Consider the following 19,724-nt stretch of genomic DNA (forward strand, 5'->3'; position numbering starts at 1 on the left):
ATCCTCCACATGTCACACGGGCTACATCCCCAGGTTGACTCGGCTCTGAGCAGAGCAGATGCAGACACACACACACACGCATTAACTTCAAAAAGTTAAAGTTCCCTCATGAAAGCTTTGCAAAAGTTTTTTTTTTTCTTTTAACATAAATCAGCAAATGTGTGGCGCTGAGACCTAGTGGCATGTCTTTCTCCCCCCAGTAATGTTTTTCTCCCAGGGACCAATTTGAAATTTAGATTGTGTGGAAATGGTGTTTGTCCTCAGCAATCAAATATTTGAAACTGTGCAATACCTTCAGCCACTCTGCAGCTGCACCCTTCAGCATCACTTGGAAAAGGCTTTGTTAGTCGGGTGAAAAAGGTGAGAATATGGTGAAAGAAACCATTGATCAAAATGATCAATAGAATGGAACAAACATCAAAAACAGATCAAAAGAAAAGTTTATATTCTTTATTGAAAATGCTTCTACCAATAAATCTACCAGTCCATTACTTTCAAACTCGTACAGCATTCTGGATAAAAACAATTACATCACACGCTCATGTAAGCTATTAAAGAATATTCTGCTCACATTAGAATGTGAATTCCACCAATACTTCACATTCTAATGGATGTTGCACTAACCCTACTTTGAAAGCCTAACCCAACTTTGAAACCCGGTTTTGAAAGTCTACCCTCTACCCCGACTTTGAAACTCAGAAACCCAAACCAGAAGTCACACATGGTCGAGTTGAGATCAAAGCCACTGTCATAAATTGTGACCCTACCTTGAAAACCCACTTTGAATCTTTAACCCTCCTTTGAAACCCTACTTGGAAATCCTACTCTAAAACTGCACCAAGTCTAAACCTATTTTGAAACCCTACTTGGAAAACCTAACCCTCTTTTGAAAATCTATCCCCACTTGGAAACCCTACTTTGTAACCGTAACCATACTTTGAAACCTGAGGTCACACATTCGACCCTACTTTGAAAACATGATACAAACCCTATTTTCAGACCCTGCTTCTAGTTTGAAACCCTAACCCTACTTTGAAAGTCTAGTCCATTTTGAAACCTTAAAACTACTTTGATAGCCATCCTTGAAAGTCTAAACCTACTTGGAAACCCTAATTCAACGTCATGTTATAATTAAAATAAAATAAACAATTACAATATAAAATGAGATTACTACCATATACTTCATAACTTAATAAAAGGTATTTTATACAAAATAAAACAAATAAGCCTACAATATTACTGTAATTTCTTATACAGTACATTTACCCCCCCTAAAATGTCATTAAAAATCACAGTTGCGCATAATTTATGGAGAGAAGGGAAGTGGCAGGGGTCGTCATTTTTGTATACGGGTACCTGCAGGTTGTGAAAAAGGAATATTTTCATTTCAATATGATATGTAATGTTTAAAATTACAAATGTATATACAACCATAATTTCACCATTTCGATGTTTTGGCCTCCAGACACACTCTCGAAAAATCAACGCATATCTGGGGCATTCTGTTCTTTGTTTTTGTGAGATCCCGTGTTCTTCTCACACCAGGAAGCGTTTTGACAGATTTGATGAAGGCTGGAGTGAGTGGGAGAGTCAAAACTATTGGTAAGGTAAGAGAACCTCTCTTTAACCCCCCAAAAATACATGTCTGAAAACAAGAAATCCCGATCTATAAAATTGCTATGCTGATAATTTTAGGGAAGCGTAATATACACAAAACAATATGTTTTAACCCCTGGGCGTTATTATAGTTTGATTAAATTCTTGTAATTTTTGTCAAAATCTGGCATTTCCTTTGAAGTGTGATAACTTAGTCATTTATGAATATTTTTTTCACTTTCAACCACTCAAAATGTTCACTGGCATCAGACCTATCTATTTATATATAGTTTTAAAAAAAAAAAGAAGTTTTTTTTAATGCCCTCTATGGACAATAATAGCAGTATTATTAACAGCAAAATTAACTATGCTGTATAAAGGAAAAAATAAAGGTCTAATTTGAATATTTCATATGACATATTTAGAGGCTTGAATAAGTCCATAAGTCATAACAATATCATTTTTTTATGCATGCCCAGTTTTTCACAATGGCATTTTTCTGAACAGCACAAAACTCTTGTAATTTTGCCAAAATCTGGCATTTCCTTTGAAGTGAGATAACTTAGTCATTTATGAATATTTTTTCACTTTCAACTGCTCAAAATGTTCAGTGGCATCAGACCTATCTATACATATATAGTTTTTATCTTATTTTATTTTTTTAATGCCCCCTATGGACAATAATAGCAGTATTATGCTAATAGCAAGACTAACTATGCTGTATATATATATAAAATAAAATACTAATTTGAATATTTCATATGACATAGTTAGAGGCTCAAACAAGGTCATAAGTCATAACAATATAATTGTTTTATGCATGCCCAGTTTTTACACAATGGCATTTTTCAAAACTCTGGTAATTTTGCCAAAATCAGGCATTTCCTTTGAAGTGAGATAACTTAGTCATTTATGAATATTTTTTTCACTTTCAACCACTCAAAATGTTCAGTGGCATCAGACTTATCTACACATATATAGTTTTTATTTGTATTTATTTTTTTAATGCCCCCTATTGACAACAATAGCAGTATTATGCTAATAGCAAGACTAACTATGGTGTATATATATATATATATATAAAATAAAATAATAATTTCTATATTTCATATGACATAGTTAGAGGCTCAAACAAGTCCATAAGTCATAACAATAGAATTTTTTTATGCATGCATTTTGTATTCATTTATTAGCCTTTGGCGCCACCTAGTGGATTTTCGTGTTAACACTCTAAACACACAAATTCCTCTATTTTCATGTCTATGACTCGTCAAAGAAGCGATTGCATCAGTAATCACGGAAAATACATTATAACACATCAGGTTTACAGCATATCAAAAACTGTGATTTATAATGGGAGTCAATGAGCCAAAATCGGGCATTATTACTACAACTTCGTGTGAATCTCTCCCTCCTGTTTGGTAATAATTATAAATTACAGCATGGCGCCAATTTGAACTTCTACATTTTTAAACAATCCTGGTAAAATGTCAGGTCCCTAGTGTATTTTTTTCAAATGATTTTTCTTTGATGAAAAACAGAAAAACAGAAAAAAGCCAGAAAATGGACAAATAACGCCCAGGGGTAAAGAAACAGGGGAAAAAAATGAATACACAAGTGAGTTACTACAATAATTAGATACATCACGCTTTTATTTGATTTAAAATATTCAGAACTATACTGTGTATATTTTCTTTGTATTTTAATGGCTTCAAACACAGGCAAAATAAAAGGTACCACTTATTTTTCAAAAGTAAATAGATACATCAGTCATAAGGTTTTTAGAAAGAGTATATGCCACCAATCTGAAATTATTCAAACTAAGTTAGACTTTCTCATGTATTTTTATAACAATCTCCTGTCTTGTATAAAGTAATCGGTGCCATGCTAGGGCTGCTCTTCAATCACGCAAATACATAAAAGATAGCTGGATAGAAGGTCAGATGGGTATTTGTAAAAGAGTGCATAATCAAACAGTAATGAGACAATGCTGGTAGTCTCAATACAGAAAAAACAACAACATCGAAATAGTTTTGACAAAGGATGTAAGGAGTGAGGAAGGTGTAGGCCACAAGGAGACAGGCAAGAGCATCTTATCATCTATTGTGTACAACACAGCATGTCTGCTTAGTGTTAGTTATGAGACTGATTGAATTGGGCGTGGGGATGAGTGGGTGTAGCATCAGCTTTCTTCCCCCCTTTTTTTTTTTTTTAAAACTCTGGCTTGTGTCAAAACAGATAAACATGTAAGACACATAACAAAGTTACTCCATTATGTCCATTACTAAAAATACATACATTGATAAATCCAAATTCAAGCTTTTGGATTTTATTGTCCAACATTTACTTTTACTGTTTTTCAATGGCATGTTTCCTTTTTGTTTTTGTGTAAAGAAAGTCCCAAGGAAAATATAAGGTCACCCATCGCAAACAAACTTCGCGTTTGTCTTTGAATTTGAATGTGTTGTGAAATGGAGCCACTGAAAGAGCAGAATAATGTTAAGATTGCTATAGAGCTGTAACGATAGTGTAAATGTTTAACTCTCAGCATTCACACAGTAATATTATTTACAATAATTACAATTAGCTCCTGAATCCTGATAAGTGTGGTTTCTGAAGAGGAATTACACAGAACGTCAGCGTATCGTAGCATCCCCTAGGTACCATACTTGGTCCACACCACTTTTCGATGCACGCTTCTGTTGTTGAATTTGTGTGTTCATATTATAACTTTGAACGTTGAAAATTAAAACTCATTTGCTTCCAAAAACGTATGAAAATGTTCTATTTTAAATATTGCCATGGTCCCAAAAACGTATTTATATGTTTTTATGTTGTTGTTTTAATGCTAGAGCATACAGGAGGATTTGATGCAGCCTCTGACCTGAAGAGGTCGTTTAAAGCAATGGTAATTATTACAAAAAACGGCCAGGAGGCCTAGGAGATCAACCAGGGCTAGGGTAGGTTGTTTTTATAGCAATAGAACACAATATTCTGTGGGTCTTGCAAAATCAGTCAAAATCTAGTAAACCAGCAGGGAGCGAAGGCGGTTGCTTCAGTGAAAATGGCTGGGAGTGAATGAGTTAACACAAGGATCAAATTTAAGGCCAAAGAAGTGTGTTCACACGAACAAATCCCAAATGGCCCTGATGTGTAATGGCTCTCTATACGGGAGAATCATTAATAGAAATGTCAGGTTATTAAGCCTTGATTTAAGTTTAGCACGACACATTAGCTATCTATAAAATCTTTAAAGGCTGGCCCTCTATGACATCTGCCCCTGATCCCCATCATATCAGTGTGCCGCGGCTAGAGCACATGCTAATAAGCTCACAACCTTTAATTAAGTAATATGTGTAAGTAGGCGGCCATTATGGCCTGATTTGTGAACCACTTCATTACACTAAGCACCAGACATATATTCAATACACATCAAACTGGCTGGAATATTATCCCATCTAATGGGAAGCCATTATTTACATTTTATCACTAAATTTGAGATTAGCAACTTTTACATCAGCTATCCTTGAGTTGCATTAGCTATGTTTACACCCTCTACTTTGTGTAAAGTGTCTGTTGATTGATCATTACATTCCAGACTAATACATGTTTCCAAACAAAGTTCAAGTTAGCAAGAATCAATTGGAGCCCTCACCTGAGCTCCATTTAAGATTTAATTTGTTGACCTAATTACTTCATTTCATTAAAACTATTGCATTTTTCCATGTAATACCTCAAGCTTGAGTCAAAATGACAGTTGTTAAAATGACATGCCAACAGTTTGGTGACCAAACCCCTTCACTTCTTGCTTCACTCCCATTGGTTGAGGTCTTGTGCTTAACCAGAGTCACACCTGCTTCCTCCTACTAGCTCAACACGAGGGCACCCTAAGGGAACAGAGCCGCCATTAAAACTGTGCAAATTCACTTAAGCAAACAGCGGGAAGAAAATGTTTGCGCAAGTGGGAGGCTTGTATGTTTGAGTCAGTGGCATCTCCACCAATGTGTACTCGTCATTATGTGTTATCATTTTGTGAGAAAACATGCAAGCCAAATTCTGTTACAGCACTCACGTCCAAAAAGCTTATTTCTTTTCCGTAGTTGCTGGGTGATGCCTGAGCCCTCCTGGTCCAACGTCCGAGGCCCTGATCGCTGCCCTGCAAAAGGTGCCATCCTAGTTGCGTTGTCTAAGTCTTCCAGGTCTCCAATCACCTTTAGGAGATCACATGTGCAATGAGTGAACAACTAGTTTGAACCGAGTTACTTCAGGAAAGCCTTGCGTCACTGTAGCAGATACTTAAGAAATAAAAATAAAGGACTCGATTTTTGCCACCTTGGTAAATAAAATCATTATTTAGAAACTGCATTTTATATACCGTTGGGTTGTCTCAGTGTGAAATTAAAATGAAACCTTTGCGAGTGATAAATATGCAAAAAACTGAAATAAGGAAGGGGCAAATCATTTTTTACTAATTATTCCTCAAGGGTCGCGGGGGTGCTGGAGCCTATCCCAACCAGCTTCGGGCAGTAGGCGGGGTAGACCCTGAACTGGTTGCCAGCCAATCCAGGACACACAGAGACGAACAACAATTCACACTCACAAGCACACCTAGGGACTATTTAGAGTGTTCAATTAACCTGCTGTGCATGTCTTTGGAACTGTGGGAGGAAACCGGAGTACCGGGAGAAAACCAACGCAGGCATGAGGAGAATATAATGTATATTTGTGTGTGTATTTTTATGTGTGTGTCAAATAGTACAAATGATAAAGAAAGGAAGGGTAAACACCTTAGCAAAGGGAACGATCGGTAATTTTGTGAATCCATAACATACACATATGTTCCATGTAGAAAAACGTTGCCAGGCACTATTTTATTATTTTTTTTACACTTGCAAATTGCAAAGATAGGGCAGCCAAGTTGAAAATTGTGCCGCAGAGAGTTTTTTATCTAAAACTTGTACTAACTTGCCAGATAATTACATGCGGTGTACTTTGGAGAAGTTCTCCTGCTAAGCAGATATGGCTGCCAGGGAGGCATTAATCTCCTCATGCAACATACACTACAGTATATAGCCAAGGACATTCTCCTCTGTCTTGTCGCCTGAAACACACACACACACACACACACACACACACACACACACGCACACACACACAAAATGCAGACCACACTCACTCGCTTTATGAATCAGATTCATATTTCTTAGGGCTGACAATGACCTCATGGCAAATGAAGTGTGGGTCCTCCAGCACCAAAGCGGCAATCAAACGTGCGGTGGAGTAATTACAAAAAAGAAAGGCAGAGGGAGAATTGATGTGTTTTGTCAATTATTGTTGCTGCAAGGTGTTTTTTCAAAAGGTTAACCTCTTAATATTCTCTGCATGTTAAATGAGGTCAATATTGGTATGGTGAAGACCCAAATGGATCACCAGTTGTGTGGTGGAAGATCGTTCATGGCATATTTCATGGGTTGTCAGTTATTAATCAGAGAAATTGCACTTATTCCTCATTATCATCTCTTTGTGATGGTTGTGTCATATTATTTGGACAAGTCTATGCTTCACAATTTGTGGGAACAGTTAGGAAAAGTCCCTCTCCTGTCCCCTGTCAAATCAATTGCCAGTTAAGCACACGGCATATACAGTATAGACATCATTCATGCTCAGATCTACACAGAAAGGTTGCTCTGGTTAGACAAACGCTTTTGGATCCCAGAAGATACACAGGACTGGAACTACAAACAAAAGGGGGACAGGTTGGACTGTGAAAATCACCATGGAATATCTCTCCTGTCAACCGTTTAAAAAAAATTCCACCATTATCACAAACAGACATCACAAGCATCTTATTGAAAGTGTCCTGTCCGAGACACCCTGCGGATTGTAGCCATCTAGAGGGACAACAGACACATCATACGTCATCATACGACAACTGCAGGAGAAATACGGCAAACATTGGTCGTTCTACCTTCTTTTCATCGACCTCACCAATGCATTTGACTTAGTGTACCATCCCCTGCTGTGACAGATCATAAAAACAAACTGCACCAAGAGGTTTGTCAACATTGCCCTAATTTTTAACGACATGTCCGCCTCAGTTCTCAACAATGGCAAAAAGACCAAAGCCTTTAAAAAAGTTCACTTTAGCTAAAAACAGCGAGTCCTTGCAGGCCCACTCTTAACACGCTTCAACTTCGTAGCTTTTACCCACCTCATGATAGAAGACAAGATTCCACTAGTGATCGATATTGTGCATCTGGCCAACAGGAACGCTTTTAACCTCATTCAATTTAGGGCCAAGACCAACACCTCATTCTTGGACTTCCAGTACACTGTTGAACAGTGCTTCATGATACACGGGAGAAGGCAACAGATTCTGGGAGGATTTGATGATGCTTACAACAAGCTTGGCCTCCATGTCAACCTGAAGAAAACACAGGTCCTGCATGAGCCACCACTCCATGCCTCCAGTATCGCACCACTGAACACTTCACTAAAAAGACAACCTCTCAAGAAATAACTTCACGTGTATGTACTGGAACAGCAAAAAGTCCTAGGTAAGGGATCAGAAAAAGTTTGCCCCAGAACCCTCTGTGAAGATTGGAAGAAGTTTTTCCTGTATATGAGTCACTAGGAACGATAGGTAGAAAATACCATAATTTACTATATGTCATATGTATATATGACATTGCATCGGTCCTTTGTTCATTCATTAAAGTCTGGTTTGGTGCTGGACAAAATCCGACTGCAATAGTTCTACTGCAGAGAAGATCATCAGTACCCCCCTACGCAGCCATGTGGTCTTGCATGCTGCAAGAACTAAGTGAAAGGCAAGTAAAAGTCTCATTGCCCCTCCACATCCCAGTCACCACCTCGTCCAGCTTTTTCTCACACATAGGCACTATCGACCTATACACACCGAGACCAGCAAACATTCCAATTGATTATTTACTCTTGTTGCAGTCTGTTTTGAGTGACGTGTGGTGGTCCCCATTTTTTATGGTCGAACTGCAGCGGATCACAGTCCTTGATCTGGTTTTCATTCTGGCTGAGGAACAGTGGATCAACACGATAACCTCAGCAAGGTTCTGGAGAGTGCATGTAAGTTTACTCAACCAGACTACATGTGCTTTGTGGACTTGGGGAAGGCATCTGACCATGTCTCTTGGGGTATTCTGAGGGAGGGTTGCTCTGGGAGACTGCACCCCCTTATATGGGCTGTAGGGTCCAGTACAATAAGTGTCATAGTATAGTCCGCTTTGCCGACAATTTGTCACATTCGCTTCCAGTGTGGTTTAGACTTTGTCAAGGCTACCCTGGTCAATGATTCTGTTAAAAAACATTTATGGAGAGAAATCCTAGGTACAGCCATGCCATTGAAGGCGTCCAAAGTGGTGGCCTCAGTATTATTACATTGCTGCATTTTTCAGATGATGAAGTTCTGTTGCATTCTTCAAGCCGCAATGTTTAACTCTCGCTGCAGCAGTTCACAGCCAAATGTGAAGGATTGGCTGAGAACCAGTACTTCCAAATTGGAGGCCATTCAGAAAAGGATGGACTGGTTGAGATCTTGCCCCAGGTAGAGGAATTCAAGTGTCTTGTGGTCTTCTTCAAAAGTGTTGGAAGAGTAGGGCAGGAGATTGACAGGCGGACTGGTGTAGTGTCTGTAGTGATGCAGAGGTAGTAGGGGCTGGGGCTAAATGCAAAGCTCTCAATTTACGGTTCAATATAAGCTTCCACCCTCACTATAGTCACAAGTTCTGAGGAGCAAGATCACAGATAAAAGTGGCAGAAATAAGAGTCCTACGCAGAGTGACCAGGATAGGGTGAGCATCTCGGTCATCAGGGAGGGCAGTCACGTCTTCTTTGCTTTGAAAGGATTCAGATGAGGTGGTTTGGGTATCTTGTTAGGGTGCCCCGGTGAGGTACTCTGGGCATGTTCCTCCAGCAGGAGGCCACGGGGAAATCCAAGGTCAGGCAGGAGACACTCTATCTTTTGGCTGGTCTGGGAATGCCCCGAGGTACTCTCAGAAGAGCTGGATTAAGTGGCTGGGGAGAGGAAAAGTTTGGTCTCCCCTGCTTAGGCTGCAGAGGAAGAAAATGGATGGATGGATGGATTAAATGCAGCATTTATTGGGCAAGTATCCTGATACTTTTGTCTGTAGTCTTGGTTGACATATCTACAAATTCAGACTGAAGCACAATGCATAATGCAACAAAGCAATTGCAGTATAAAACAGCAGAAGTGTACAGTGTGTATAAACTGCATACCCGCTCCAAAAGTGTTTCAGCACATCACCCAGAAAAAAAGAAGAAAAAAAAAACACTGCTGAATTGCAAGTGAAAGTGTTTTTTTTATTTTATTTATCCTTGCTGGTGGAGATAGTCTTCATCAGCATTTTTTTTTTTTGGGCACCATAAATAATTTGCGGGGAGAGGTAATAGTCAAGCTGGCGGAGCCTTAGTTGTGCATCTTTAATGGAAGTTTTACAGAAGCAGAGCCAGTTTTTGCATATGCTGCCGCCTTCCATATGGAGCGAGGAGACAAAAAACAAGAGCACAGTTGTCCGTCGACACTTAAGTACTAGCCCGCAAGGAAAAGAGCGACACGGGGGGACATAAACCCACTGTGGTTTTAGGAGGAAAGATAATGACTTTGCCTGCATTAATTTCTTCATCAGCCATCTTGTTTCTGCAGACAGAGCGCTTATGAGGCCTTCACTGAAGGTTCTCCGTTATATGGATGCAGTTCCTTGCGTCATTTTGGCCCTAACTGTTGTTGCCATCAGTGTTTTTTTGTAAGCTGACATCTGTGGAACATCTGTTTTATAGATAATGAGTGTTTGCAAAGCTACACCTCACTTTACCTTCAATGTCTTTTTTTTTTTTTTGCTGCACGCAAGCACACGGAGGACAGTGTTTTGTATTGTTGTAATTCCGCTCCACAATTCCACCAGCATGGTCAATATCACAGACAAACCGCCCTGGGCCATATGCAGAGTGAGACCATATGAAGGATCATTAATATAAAGAACTTTCTTCCTCATTATTCTGACATTTTAGTACACATTTGCCATTTCATTCATACCAAATATTATTATTTCAACACAGGGAGAAAACATTTCAATCAACATACAGTAACTGGTTGAATAATAACTGTATAAACAATAGAAATATCTAGTTTTGCACGACTGCTTCTCATTTTCTCACATTTCAGCAAACAGGACACACCTGACTGTTGGGTCCCTTCCAAACAGTGTCTAACAATGTCTATAGCTCAGGGCCATTCTTCCGGGACTTTAATTGTTGAGGTGTTCGTTTAGACAAATTTAGGCTCTAAATGTGTAAGTAATATGCAAAGCCACTAGCCCCCGGAGCTGTGGTCATGTTAGTCTAAGGGAGGAGCTACTCCTCCGGGGTATTGGCGTTCAGGACACTGCCTATGAAAACAGAGCACTTTAAAGGAAATGAACCATCCGTCAATATTGCCTCAGTAAATGGAAGCAGCCTTCTTACGGAGCACAATTACACTTGGTAACTAGCTGGGAAGAGAGTGGAGTCACACTATTACATATTTAAATCAGGTTAAATATTTGTATCACTGTCGATCTCGGAGGGCAGGTGTGACCAAAGATTTTACAACTGAAAGAAGTTCATTAAAAAAAAAAAACTTGTAAAAAACAACGTAGAAAAGAACAACTTAAAAAAAATGTACAAAGCAGAGAAAGGTTATATTTATATACATAGTTGTATTTTAGATGCAGTGATGGATAATATTTCAATTTGTGTTTCCACGCAAAATGTTTCAATCATAAATTTTTATTTGGTAATCAACTGAGTAAAAATTATGTCATTGGTCATCAAGCAGTCATGTGATTTTGAGGAAAATGGCATTTTGGTTCAAGATGCCTGTTGTCTTTTGTATCATAAACAGAAGGGGCTTTTCATCACTATTGATGGACTTTTTTCTGACGGATGACAAATGGTGAAAACGTTTTTTTAAAAAAAGAAAAAAAGACGGACTAATCAGTGTAATTGTCAGCACATCACTAACGGATGCCCATTTTGTTGATGATTGACGGACAGTACTGACCTACTCTGTTGATTCAAAAATAGTGGTGATGAAGTCATGATCGAAACGTGGTTAAAAGGAAATGACAATGATTGCAGTTCGGTTCACCTTAAAAAAAAAGACGGACTGGCGATGACTGAAGGGTGCCCAGGGCACTGAAGAATGACAGGCCACCAAAATTTCGTAAAATTCCCAACTCTGTATAAGTTTAGATATTTCTTTGTTGATGTTAGAGCAATCCATGTTGGGCTTTAGTTTTCATCTTGTGTAAGAACCAAATCTCAATTCTGGTTTTGGAACCATTGGTATGTCCCATAATCAAGATGTTTTCTGTTTTGTTTTCTATTCTCTTATGTATTCAGTTTTTATTGCTATTTATCTCTAAGGAGCTATCACTGCACATCTGGAGGCCAATTGTACACAGCGCCCTGTTGCGTGTGTATCTTAATGCCAGAATATAAAGCGGCAATAAAAAAAATCAGCGCAAGTGTGCTTCTGAGTACTAAGAATGCCCCTTGGTGATTCCTGGATGCTCGCATATACATAAAAACAGTCCATATAGTCAGGGGAGGATTAGTTTGGAATAAGCATAAGAGGTCGGAGCTTCAAGGCGCAGGGGGGATAAAGTCGCACTCTCTCGCCGACGCCATTTTTTTGATTCTGTAGGTCCCCGCAACCAGCGGGTGAAATGCCATCAGCATCTCTTGTGGTGAGGTTGCAAAGAACAGACAGAAGCACCCAAGGGACGCTTACATCCTTTACTTAACGTGGCCTTTATGAAACTCTTCTCCATTTAAAGAACAGAAGTTATGAAGTGATGTGCTTTGTGTGGCTATTTTCCCCAGATGTCTGATCTAGGTCTGCAGGCTATCCAGAGAGAGAACCATGTTGCATGTTTACACTTCCGATCAGTCAAATAATGACAGAAGACTATTAGTACGCAGCAGACCCTCCAAGCTAATTTTTAGCGTCTATGTATATACCCCACCTCCTTCCTTCTCCCCTCATTTCTCTGACAGTCAAACTTCCAAATATCAATATAGTGGAGATGATGCAGGTTGCTCTCAGGGGGACTGACAGGAATGATTGAGGAAAGGAATAAATCCAGCACTTGTCACGTAGCACTAATGAAGCAATGTTTCACATTGCAACGTCTTGTCAAAAGTCGGATGAAAGAGTTAGCAATGTAATTAAATTCCCAACTGCTTCTCTCTGTTGATTCAGTAAGGCAGGCTGACACTGTTGTCAAGCCGTGGTCTCAATACAGTGTTATCAGGCAATTGGTATTTGGTAAGCAGTGACTACAACAGATCTTTTGAATGAAGTTATGATTTGTTTCTGGGGGCAAATCCTTTCTCTTCTATTTGAGAAGGAAATACCATTTTACATTTGTTTTTGCCCAAGGAAAGCCTTTTGATTCTCGTTCTGCAGGTTAGTACTGTAGTTATTTGCCCTTTTGCACCACACAGCTGTACTCTTGTCTGTGGATTGGACTTAATATTGTAAATGCTGCTCCCTCAACATAGAAAGAGAGGGTAGGGAGAGGATGAAAAGAGGGAGTGGTTGGGAATGCACATCCCACCCATCTTTCCACCCTCTGTCTCTTCCATTATCCTGTTCCTTTACGCTTAACAAACAAGAATGACAGGGCACAACATTAGGTACACTTGCCCAAATCGTTACAATAAATTATTTTCTGAGGACAAAACATTCATATTTTTAAATTTTTTGACACAGATCATTTTTGATTTTGCAGCTGTTTCCAGTGTAGCCAGAAAGTGTGACTCCTGAATGCCGTACCTCAATGATGGCCCCATCCGGTTGTCGGAGGAAATGTCTGTATCTTTGCTTGAGCCCGCTTACGTAGAGCGTGTAGATGGCCACGTGGGTGCTGGTCTCACCCTGTGCTCGGGGAGAGGGCTCCCTATGTGGGTCATCTAGGGGGATAGAAGAACCAGCCAATGGGTTCTCTGCTGTCCAGATGTAGTTATAGACTACCACCTGCCACACACACAATGAGATTATAATCATTAAATTTTTTAATAAATTGAGATACGCATTGAATCGTCCTTTTTTTGGAGAGAAATATCTTAGAAGGAAAGACCATGTTTGCAGTACTAGCATGTTCATTAAAATGTATGTAAAATGACACTAAAATAGTCATTGCATCATACCCTCTCGAACTGGAAATACGGACATACCATATCAGATCGAATCGGAATCCCAGTCGAACCAATAGAATCGTTCCACTATTACATGGAACCATCCATGAATCATTTCGCACCCAACGTATCGAAAACCGTATCAGATAATCTTTTGTGTGTAGATTTATTATTATTATTATTATTATTATTATATTCTACATCTCATCTGTATAATGCAGCATTATTCTCTAATACAAATGGGAAAAAATATGTTAAATATGTGTTAAATATGTGATAATCGGTTCACCAATAAGTTAAACAAAAAATGCAATCAAGGATGTTTGAAGAAAAAAATTGTGCAAATTATTATCAATGTGATATATTATTTATCTCTGTATATTAGTATAAATTAAGACGCAAGAAAAACAAACAAGAAACCTGTACCCTGTGAAAGTGTCAATCAAAGCAGATAATTAGAAAAAGTCAACACTTTTGATCAAACAAATAAAATATAAATACAATGTTAAAAAAACGTTTTAACATACGGCATCAAACAAACACTGCTAGGTGCTTACTAGATGATACTAATTGTTACTAGTACTTGAATCCTATGGGGCCCAATCAGTGGCAGGTTGTATACATGATCATGCATAGTTATACTTAACCCTGAGACTGTTCACTGTGTGTGAGTGTGTGTGTGTGTGTGTGTATATTTGGGGCTTGCACACCTGTAATTCTCTGCCCTTCTCTATTAGGGTGAGACACAGGCAGCAAGCAGAGCGTGTAACATGTTATATAAGTCATGTAACTCGAAGTCATCCATGTGTGAAGATCATGGAAGCTCTCTCTGGAAGTGTGTGCTAGTAAAGGCTCCAATGTGTCCTGAATGCACACTTTTGCTGAATTTTACACAGTGTCAGCTAGTAAGGTAATGTAAACAGCATGCACTGTTCTTTTGTTGATCTTTTGTTTCAGAGGAATCCAACGTGAAAGAAATAAAAAGCAGGAAAACCGACTCATTAGAATTCTGCGTAAAATGGATGAAATTGCCAAAGGACAAAAAACAATTGGTGTCACAAAGAATAACTTTTTCAATAGTAAAATTCAAGGTGACCCCGTAATTGTTGGCGTAGTTATAACTTGTCTAAAAACACAGAAAGTGTTGGAGGAAAAATAACTACTCATTCAACGTGCTGTGAGTGTCCGGGTCAAGCTGAAGGAGAGGTTTAATTTAGTGGTGTATCGATGTCAGCCGGCATCTCTAAACACTTAGCCAAATACAACTCAAGGCACTTTACAGAGAAAACAGTGAGGCCTATTACCTCACTTGTAATTAGAGACACTGCATAAGCTGCAAAGCAGGCAGTCTCTCCATTAGAAAGGATGTCATTGTCAAAATTGCATGTGTGTGTGTGTGGGGGGGGGGGGGGGGGGTCCTTGTCTTTTTATCATTGTGTGGCTCAGCCCCTGATTCTTAAAAGTTTGAATGCATACGTAAGTATAAGTATTGAACGGTTTATACAAGTAAAATGCTTGGATGACATTATTTCACTGTGTGTATGTGTATGTGCAAATACCCAAATGTTGCAGGCTTCGCCAGTCATCGGTCTATTTAGTTAGTATGTATCCTAATTCTGTGTTATTACCCTCACCATACCTTACTTGTTTTCATTAGCCTATGTCTTTCCATTTAAGTTGTATTTAATTGTACACAACTTTCTTGAGTATGTTTTTCATATAAGTCCCTATCATATTCCATGAATGTTTATATTTTAACCACACAGAATATAATATGTGTACAGTAGTCACAACAATAATTAGGGATGTTTTCGCAGCTATTCCCGGATCAAAATTAGTCAAGGGATTTATTCTGACCCTGTATTAGGTTCCTTTATGTAAAAAAGGATTTTGAACTTATCTTACTGGCCTCAAGAATTTAAACAGGGAGAATGTCAACCCCAAAAATGTATTTACAAAAATACGTTGAATGCACCCCCACTAAACATGGCTTTCTGATTAATATTGTGCTTGTGGAATATAAATAAAGCAATGGCGCCTCCAGTAAGTTTTCATAGGGATGGCCAGATGGGGACTCTCAGGGTGGCACAACAAAACTAAAAGCCATCATTTCAAGATATCATTATAATGTTGTAGTTAACTGGCCAGTAGAAAGACTTAAATGCCTACTAATATACTTTGGTTACTAATGATCTAATGTGCAAAGAATAATAACAGTACAGTTAAAAAAATTTGTTCCACTGGCCATGTACATTTATAGGGTAGGCCAGTAAATTTGGTGGTGTCACCATTGATGTTTTTTTGTCCTCTCAGGGGATGGCCATTTTGCAATTTGCTGTCCTGAAAATTACATTGGAGTTGTTCAGTGCTCAGGTAACAACCAATCATGGCTCAGCCTGTGTGTGTCACATGATCAAACTCAGGAAACCGTAAACCGTGATTGGTTGTAACCTGGGCCCTGAGCAACTGTGGTTTATTTTAAGTTGACAGCAAGTGGCAAAATGGCTGCCACTGAGATTGATCAAAACAGGTGGATTGTGTGGTTTACTTCATAGTCCACAAATAAAAACAATATTAATCGCAATGCCGTGTTTAGACTAGTGTGGCTGCATAATGTATATTACTGTAAAGAACATTTTTGGGTTGACTTCCCCTTTAACACAAACCTCCCAAAAAAGAGCCTCATTAAAAAAAAAAAGAAAAGATATTTAGACATTAACTTTGGACAATGACTCATTTTCAGTCATTTTTCAACCATTGTGTCAAGATTAGAGCTGTCAAACGATTATTATTTTTTATCAGATTAATCACGTTTTATAATTTTGATTAATCTCGATTAATCGCTTTACAAAAAATGGCTTTTTAATCAACATTTTCCCACCAAATTAGAAGAGCACCAGGTTGTGTGTTATTTTGACATTTAATGTTATGAGGACGTCTTCAACATTTGTTGATCCACTGCTCACGCTCATTCTCCTCTTTTTCTTATCAGTTAATTACTTGCATAATTTAAAATGGGAAAAAAAGACCCCAATATTTTGACATGAACAAATATTGTAAATGTGATACGCAAACATTTATCAAATGCTTTACTTTAATGCATGTAATTATTTTCTTGCTACCTTAAACGTAGCCAGCCGCTAATCTATGGTCAAAATTAATTGTGCGATTAATCTGCATTAATTCATGATTAATGCGATCATTTTTTGTGATTAATTAATCAGTTAACGCTTTACTTTTGACAGCACTAGTCAAGATACACTAGGAACACTGGAGATGTCTCAGTTGACTGATCGTGGCCTCAGTCACAACCACAACAAATCAAATATAAATTACATTTTAGTCCTGTCGCACGTTTTTTGCTAGTCAACGATTTGAACATCAACAGTTTTATAATTAGCGCTGGCATGATGGAAGTCACTTTGGTTAACCACACCTGCTTGGATGTCTCCCTGTGCTGGTAATGATTCCACTTTGAATGAAAATATTTTTTTTTCTTTTCCTGTTCACCATGCTACGGCCCTATGTGAATTAGCATGTGAAATTCAGTTGACAAGGCCAAACAAAAGCTTTGAAAGGTGTTTGTATGTTGGGTTTGGGTGATGACATTTCATGCAATGCACCATGGCTCTCAGGGTACATCACGGCTGAGACAAAACAACTGGAAAGAGCATTAGAGGCTCCACACTACTAGTGTTCTGTTCTGGATTTGTTCCATCATTGTGCTAGCCTGGCTTCTTGCTTTCTAACAAGAGTTTGAGTGCTCTTTCCACTCCGCCATTGTTCCATTTGATAGCACTAAGTGACTGATTTAGGTTCAATGCCTGCATGGAGCAGACAGGCCAGCTGTGGTTTAAGCAGATAGCATTCAAGTGAGCTAACCCAATTCAAAGCCAATCAAGCTGGGATTTATTGTCAGTGTCTGTATTTAGAAATCTGATAGAGTCTGCATCAGTCCCTTGACTGGCATCATGAGAGACAGACCTTATTTTGGCTGAGGACTATAAATGGCAAACCATGTTTTCCAGCAGGGACATAAATTTCAGGATTTGTAGAAATGACGGCAAATGGAGAACGGGCAATGGGGACAGGGGCACAGGAAGTGTGGATGGCACAGCTGCAGAAATGGTTCACAAAAGACAGTCAGCCTGTTTTTCTCTGGCTAAATGTGATTTTCTACTAACCAAATTATAGTAGAGCTCATCTGAATACATACAAAAAGTACAGTCGCAAATGATGATTTGTTTTTTCCAATCATTTTCATTCAAGTGTCTGTCAATGTAAAGCCTATTCAGATATACATTTTAAAGCCATGTCATTAAAAAATTGTATAATACCAAATACCTACATTTTTTGTGGCCTTATCATGACTGACAACGACTTGTGATTTTGGCTGAAATGGTCCATGATAATCAAAACACAATGTCAAAATGGGACCTAAATGCATGAGGTGACTATAAAGAATAGCATGAGAAGGGTAATGTTATTCTCAATTAAAATCATTAAAATGGGAATTTAAAAAAAGTAAAGCACATATGCATTCTCAATATTACTGTAATTAGAACATCGCAACAGAAGGCAGCACATTTTGGTGAATTGTCATTGTAAAGATAAATCCATCCATCCATCCATCCATCTTCTACCACTTTTCCGAGGTCGGGTCGCGGGGGCAGCAGATTTAGCGGGGAAGCCCAGACCTAAGCCACTTCAACCAGCTCCTCCAGCGGGATCCCTAGGCGTTCCCAGGCCAGCCGAGAGACATAGTCTCTCCAGCGTGTCCTGGGTCGTCCTCGGGGCCTCGCGCCAGTAAGACATGTCCGGAACACTTCTCCAGGGAGGCGTCCAGGAGGCATCTAAACCAGATGCCCAAGCCACCTCAACTGGCTCCTCTCAACGTGGAGGAGCAGCGGCTCTACTCCCGGATGAACGAGCTTCTCGCCCTATCTCTAAGGGACACCCTGCGGAGGAAACTCATTTCGGCCGCTTGTATCTGGTATCTTGTTCTTTCGATCACGACCCACAGCTCGTGACCATAGGTGAGGGTAGGAATGTAGTTCGACCGGTAAATTGAGAGCTTTTCCTTTTGACTCAGCTCCTTCTTCACCACAATGGACTGATACAAAGTCCGTATCACTGTAGACGCTGCATTGATCCGCCTGTCGATCTCCCGCTCTAACCTACCCTCACTCGTAAACAAGACCCCAAGATACTTGAACTCCTCCACTTGGGGCAGGATCTCATCCCCGACCTGGAGAAGGCACGCCACCCTTTTCCGACTGAGGACCGTGGTCTCGGATTTAGAGGTGCTGATCTTCATCCCAACCGCTTCACACTCGGCTGTGAACAGCTCCAGTGAGAGTTGGAGATCACAGCATGATGAAACCAACAGCACCACATAATCTGCAAAAAGCAGAAATGCAATGCTGAGGCCACCAAACTGGATCCCCTCAACACCTCAGCTGCGCCTACAAATTCTGTCCATAAAAGTTATGAACAGAATCGGTGATAAAGGGCAGGCCTGGCGGAGTTCAACTGGAAACAAATCTGACTTAGACCAAACTCTGACACCGGTCGTACAGGGACCGAACAGCCCGTACTCCCGAAGTACCCCCACAGGACTCCCCGAGGGAAACGGTCAAACGCTTTCTCCAAATCTACAAAACACATGTAGACTGGTGCCACACTGCTCCTCCTGAATCTGAGATTCAACTTCCCGACGGACCCTCCTCTTTAGCACCCCTGAATAGATCTTACCAGGGAGGCTGAGGAATGTGATCCCTCTATAGTAGAAAACACACCCTCCGGTCCCCCTTTTTAAAAAGGGGGGACCACCACCCCGATCTGCCAATCTGGAGGCACTGCCCCCGATGTCCATGCGATGTTGTAGAGGTCCT

At 39.5% G+C, this 19,724-nt stretch overlaps 1 protein-coding gene across 2 annotated transcripts in view; it reads right to left on the reverse strand.

Annotated features, from left to right (window-relative positions):
* Positions 1 to 3,228: 3,228 nt before the first annotated feature.
* The window catches only part of LOC144040389 (uncharacterized), a 35,697-nt gene continuing 19,201 nt past the window's right edge, over positions 3,229 to 19,724 (reverse strand). For both annotated transcript variants that reach the window (XM_077554539.1, XM_077554537.1), the window contains 3 exons: positions 13,469 to 13,669; positions 5,669 to 5,807; positions 3,229 to 5,483 (listed from right to left, as the gene is read on the reverse strand). In XM_077554539.1, coding sequence (XP_077410665.1) covers positions 5,434 to 5,483; positions 5,669 to 5,807; positions 13,469 to 13,669 — 390 coding nt within the window. In that variant the 3' untranslated portion in view covers positions 3,229 to 5,433. The remainder of the gene's footprint in view (positions 5,484 to 5,668; positions 5,808 to 13,468; positions 13,670 to 19,724) is intronic.

The sequence above is a fragment of the Vanacampus margaritifer genome, chromosome 20 (genome assembly GCF_051991255.1).
Source record: "Vanacampus margaritifer isolate UIUO_Vmar chromosome 20, RoL_Vmar_1.0, whole genome shotgun sequence".
Taxonomy (NCBI): domain Eukaryota; kingdom Metazoa; phylum Chordata; class Actinopteri; order Syngnathiformes; family Syngnathidae; genus Vanacampus; species Vanacampus margaritifer.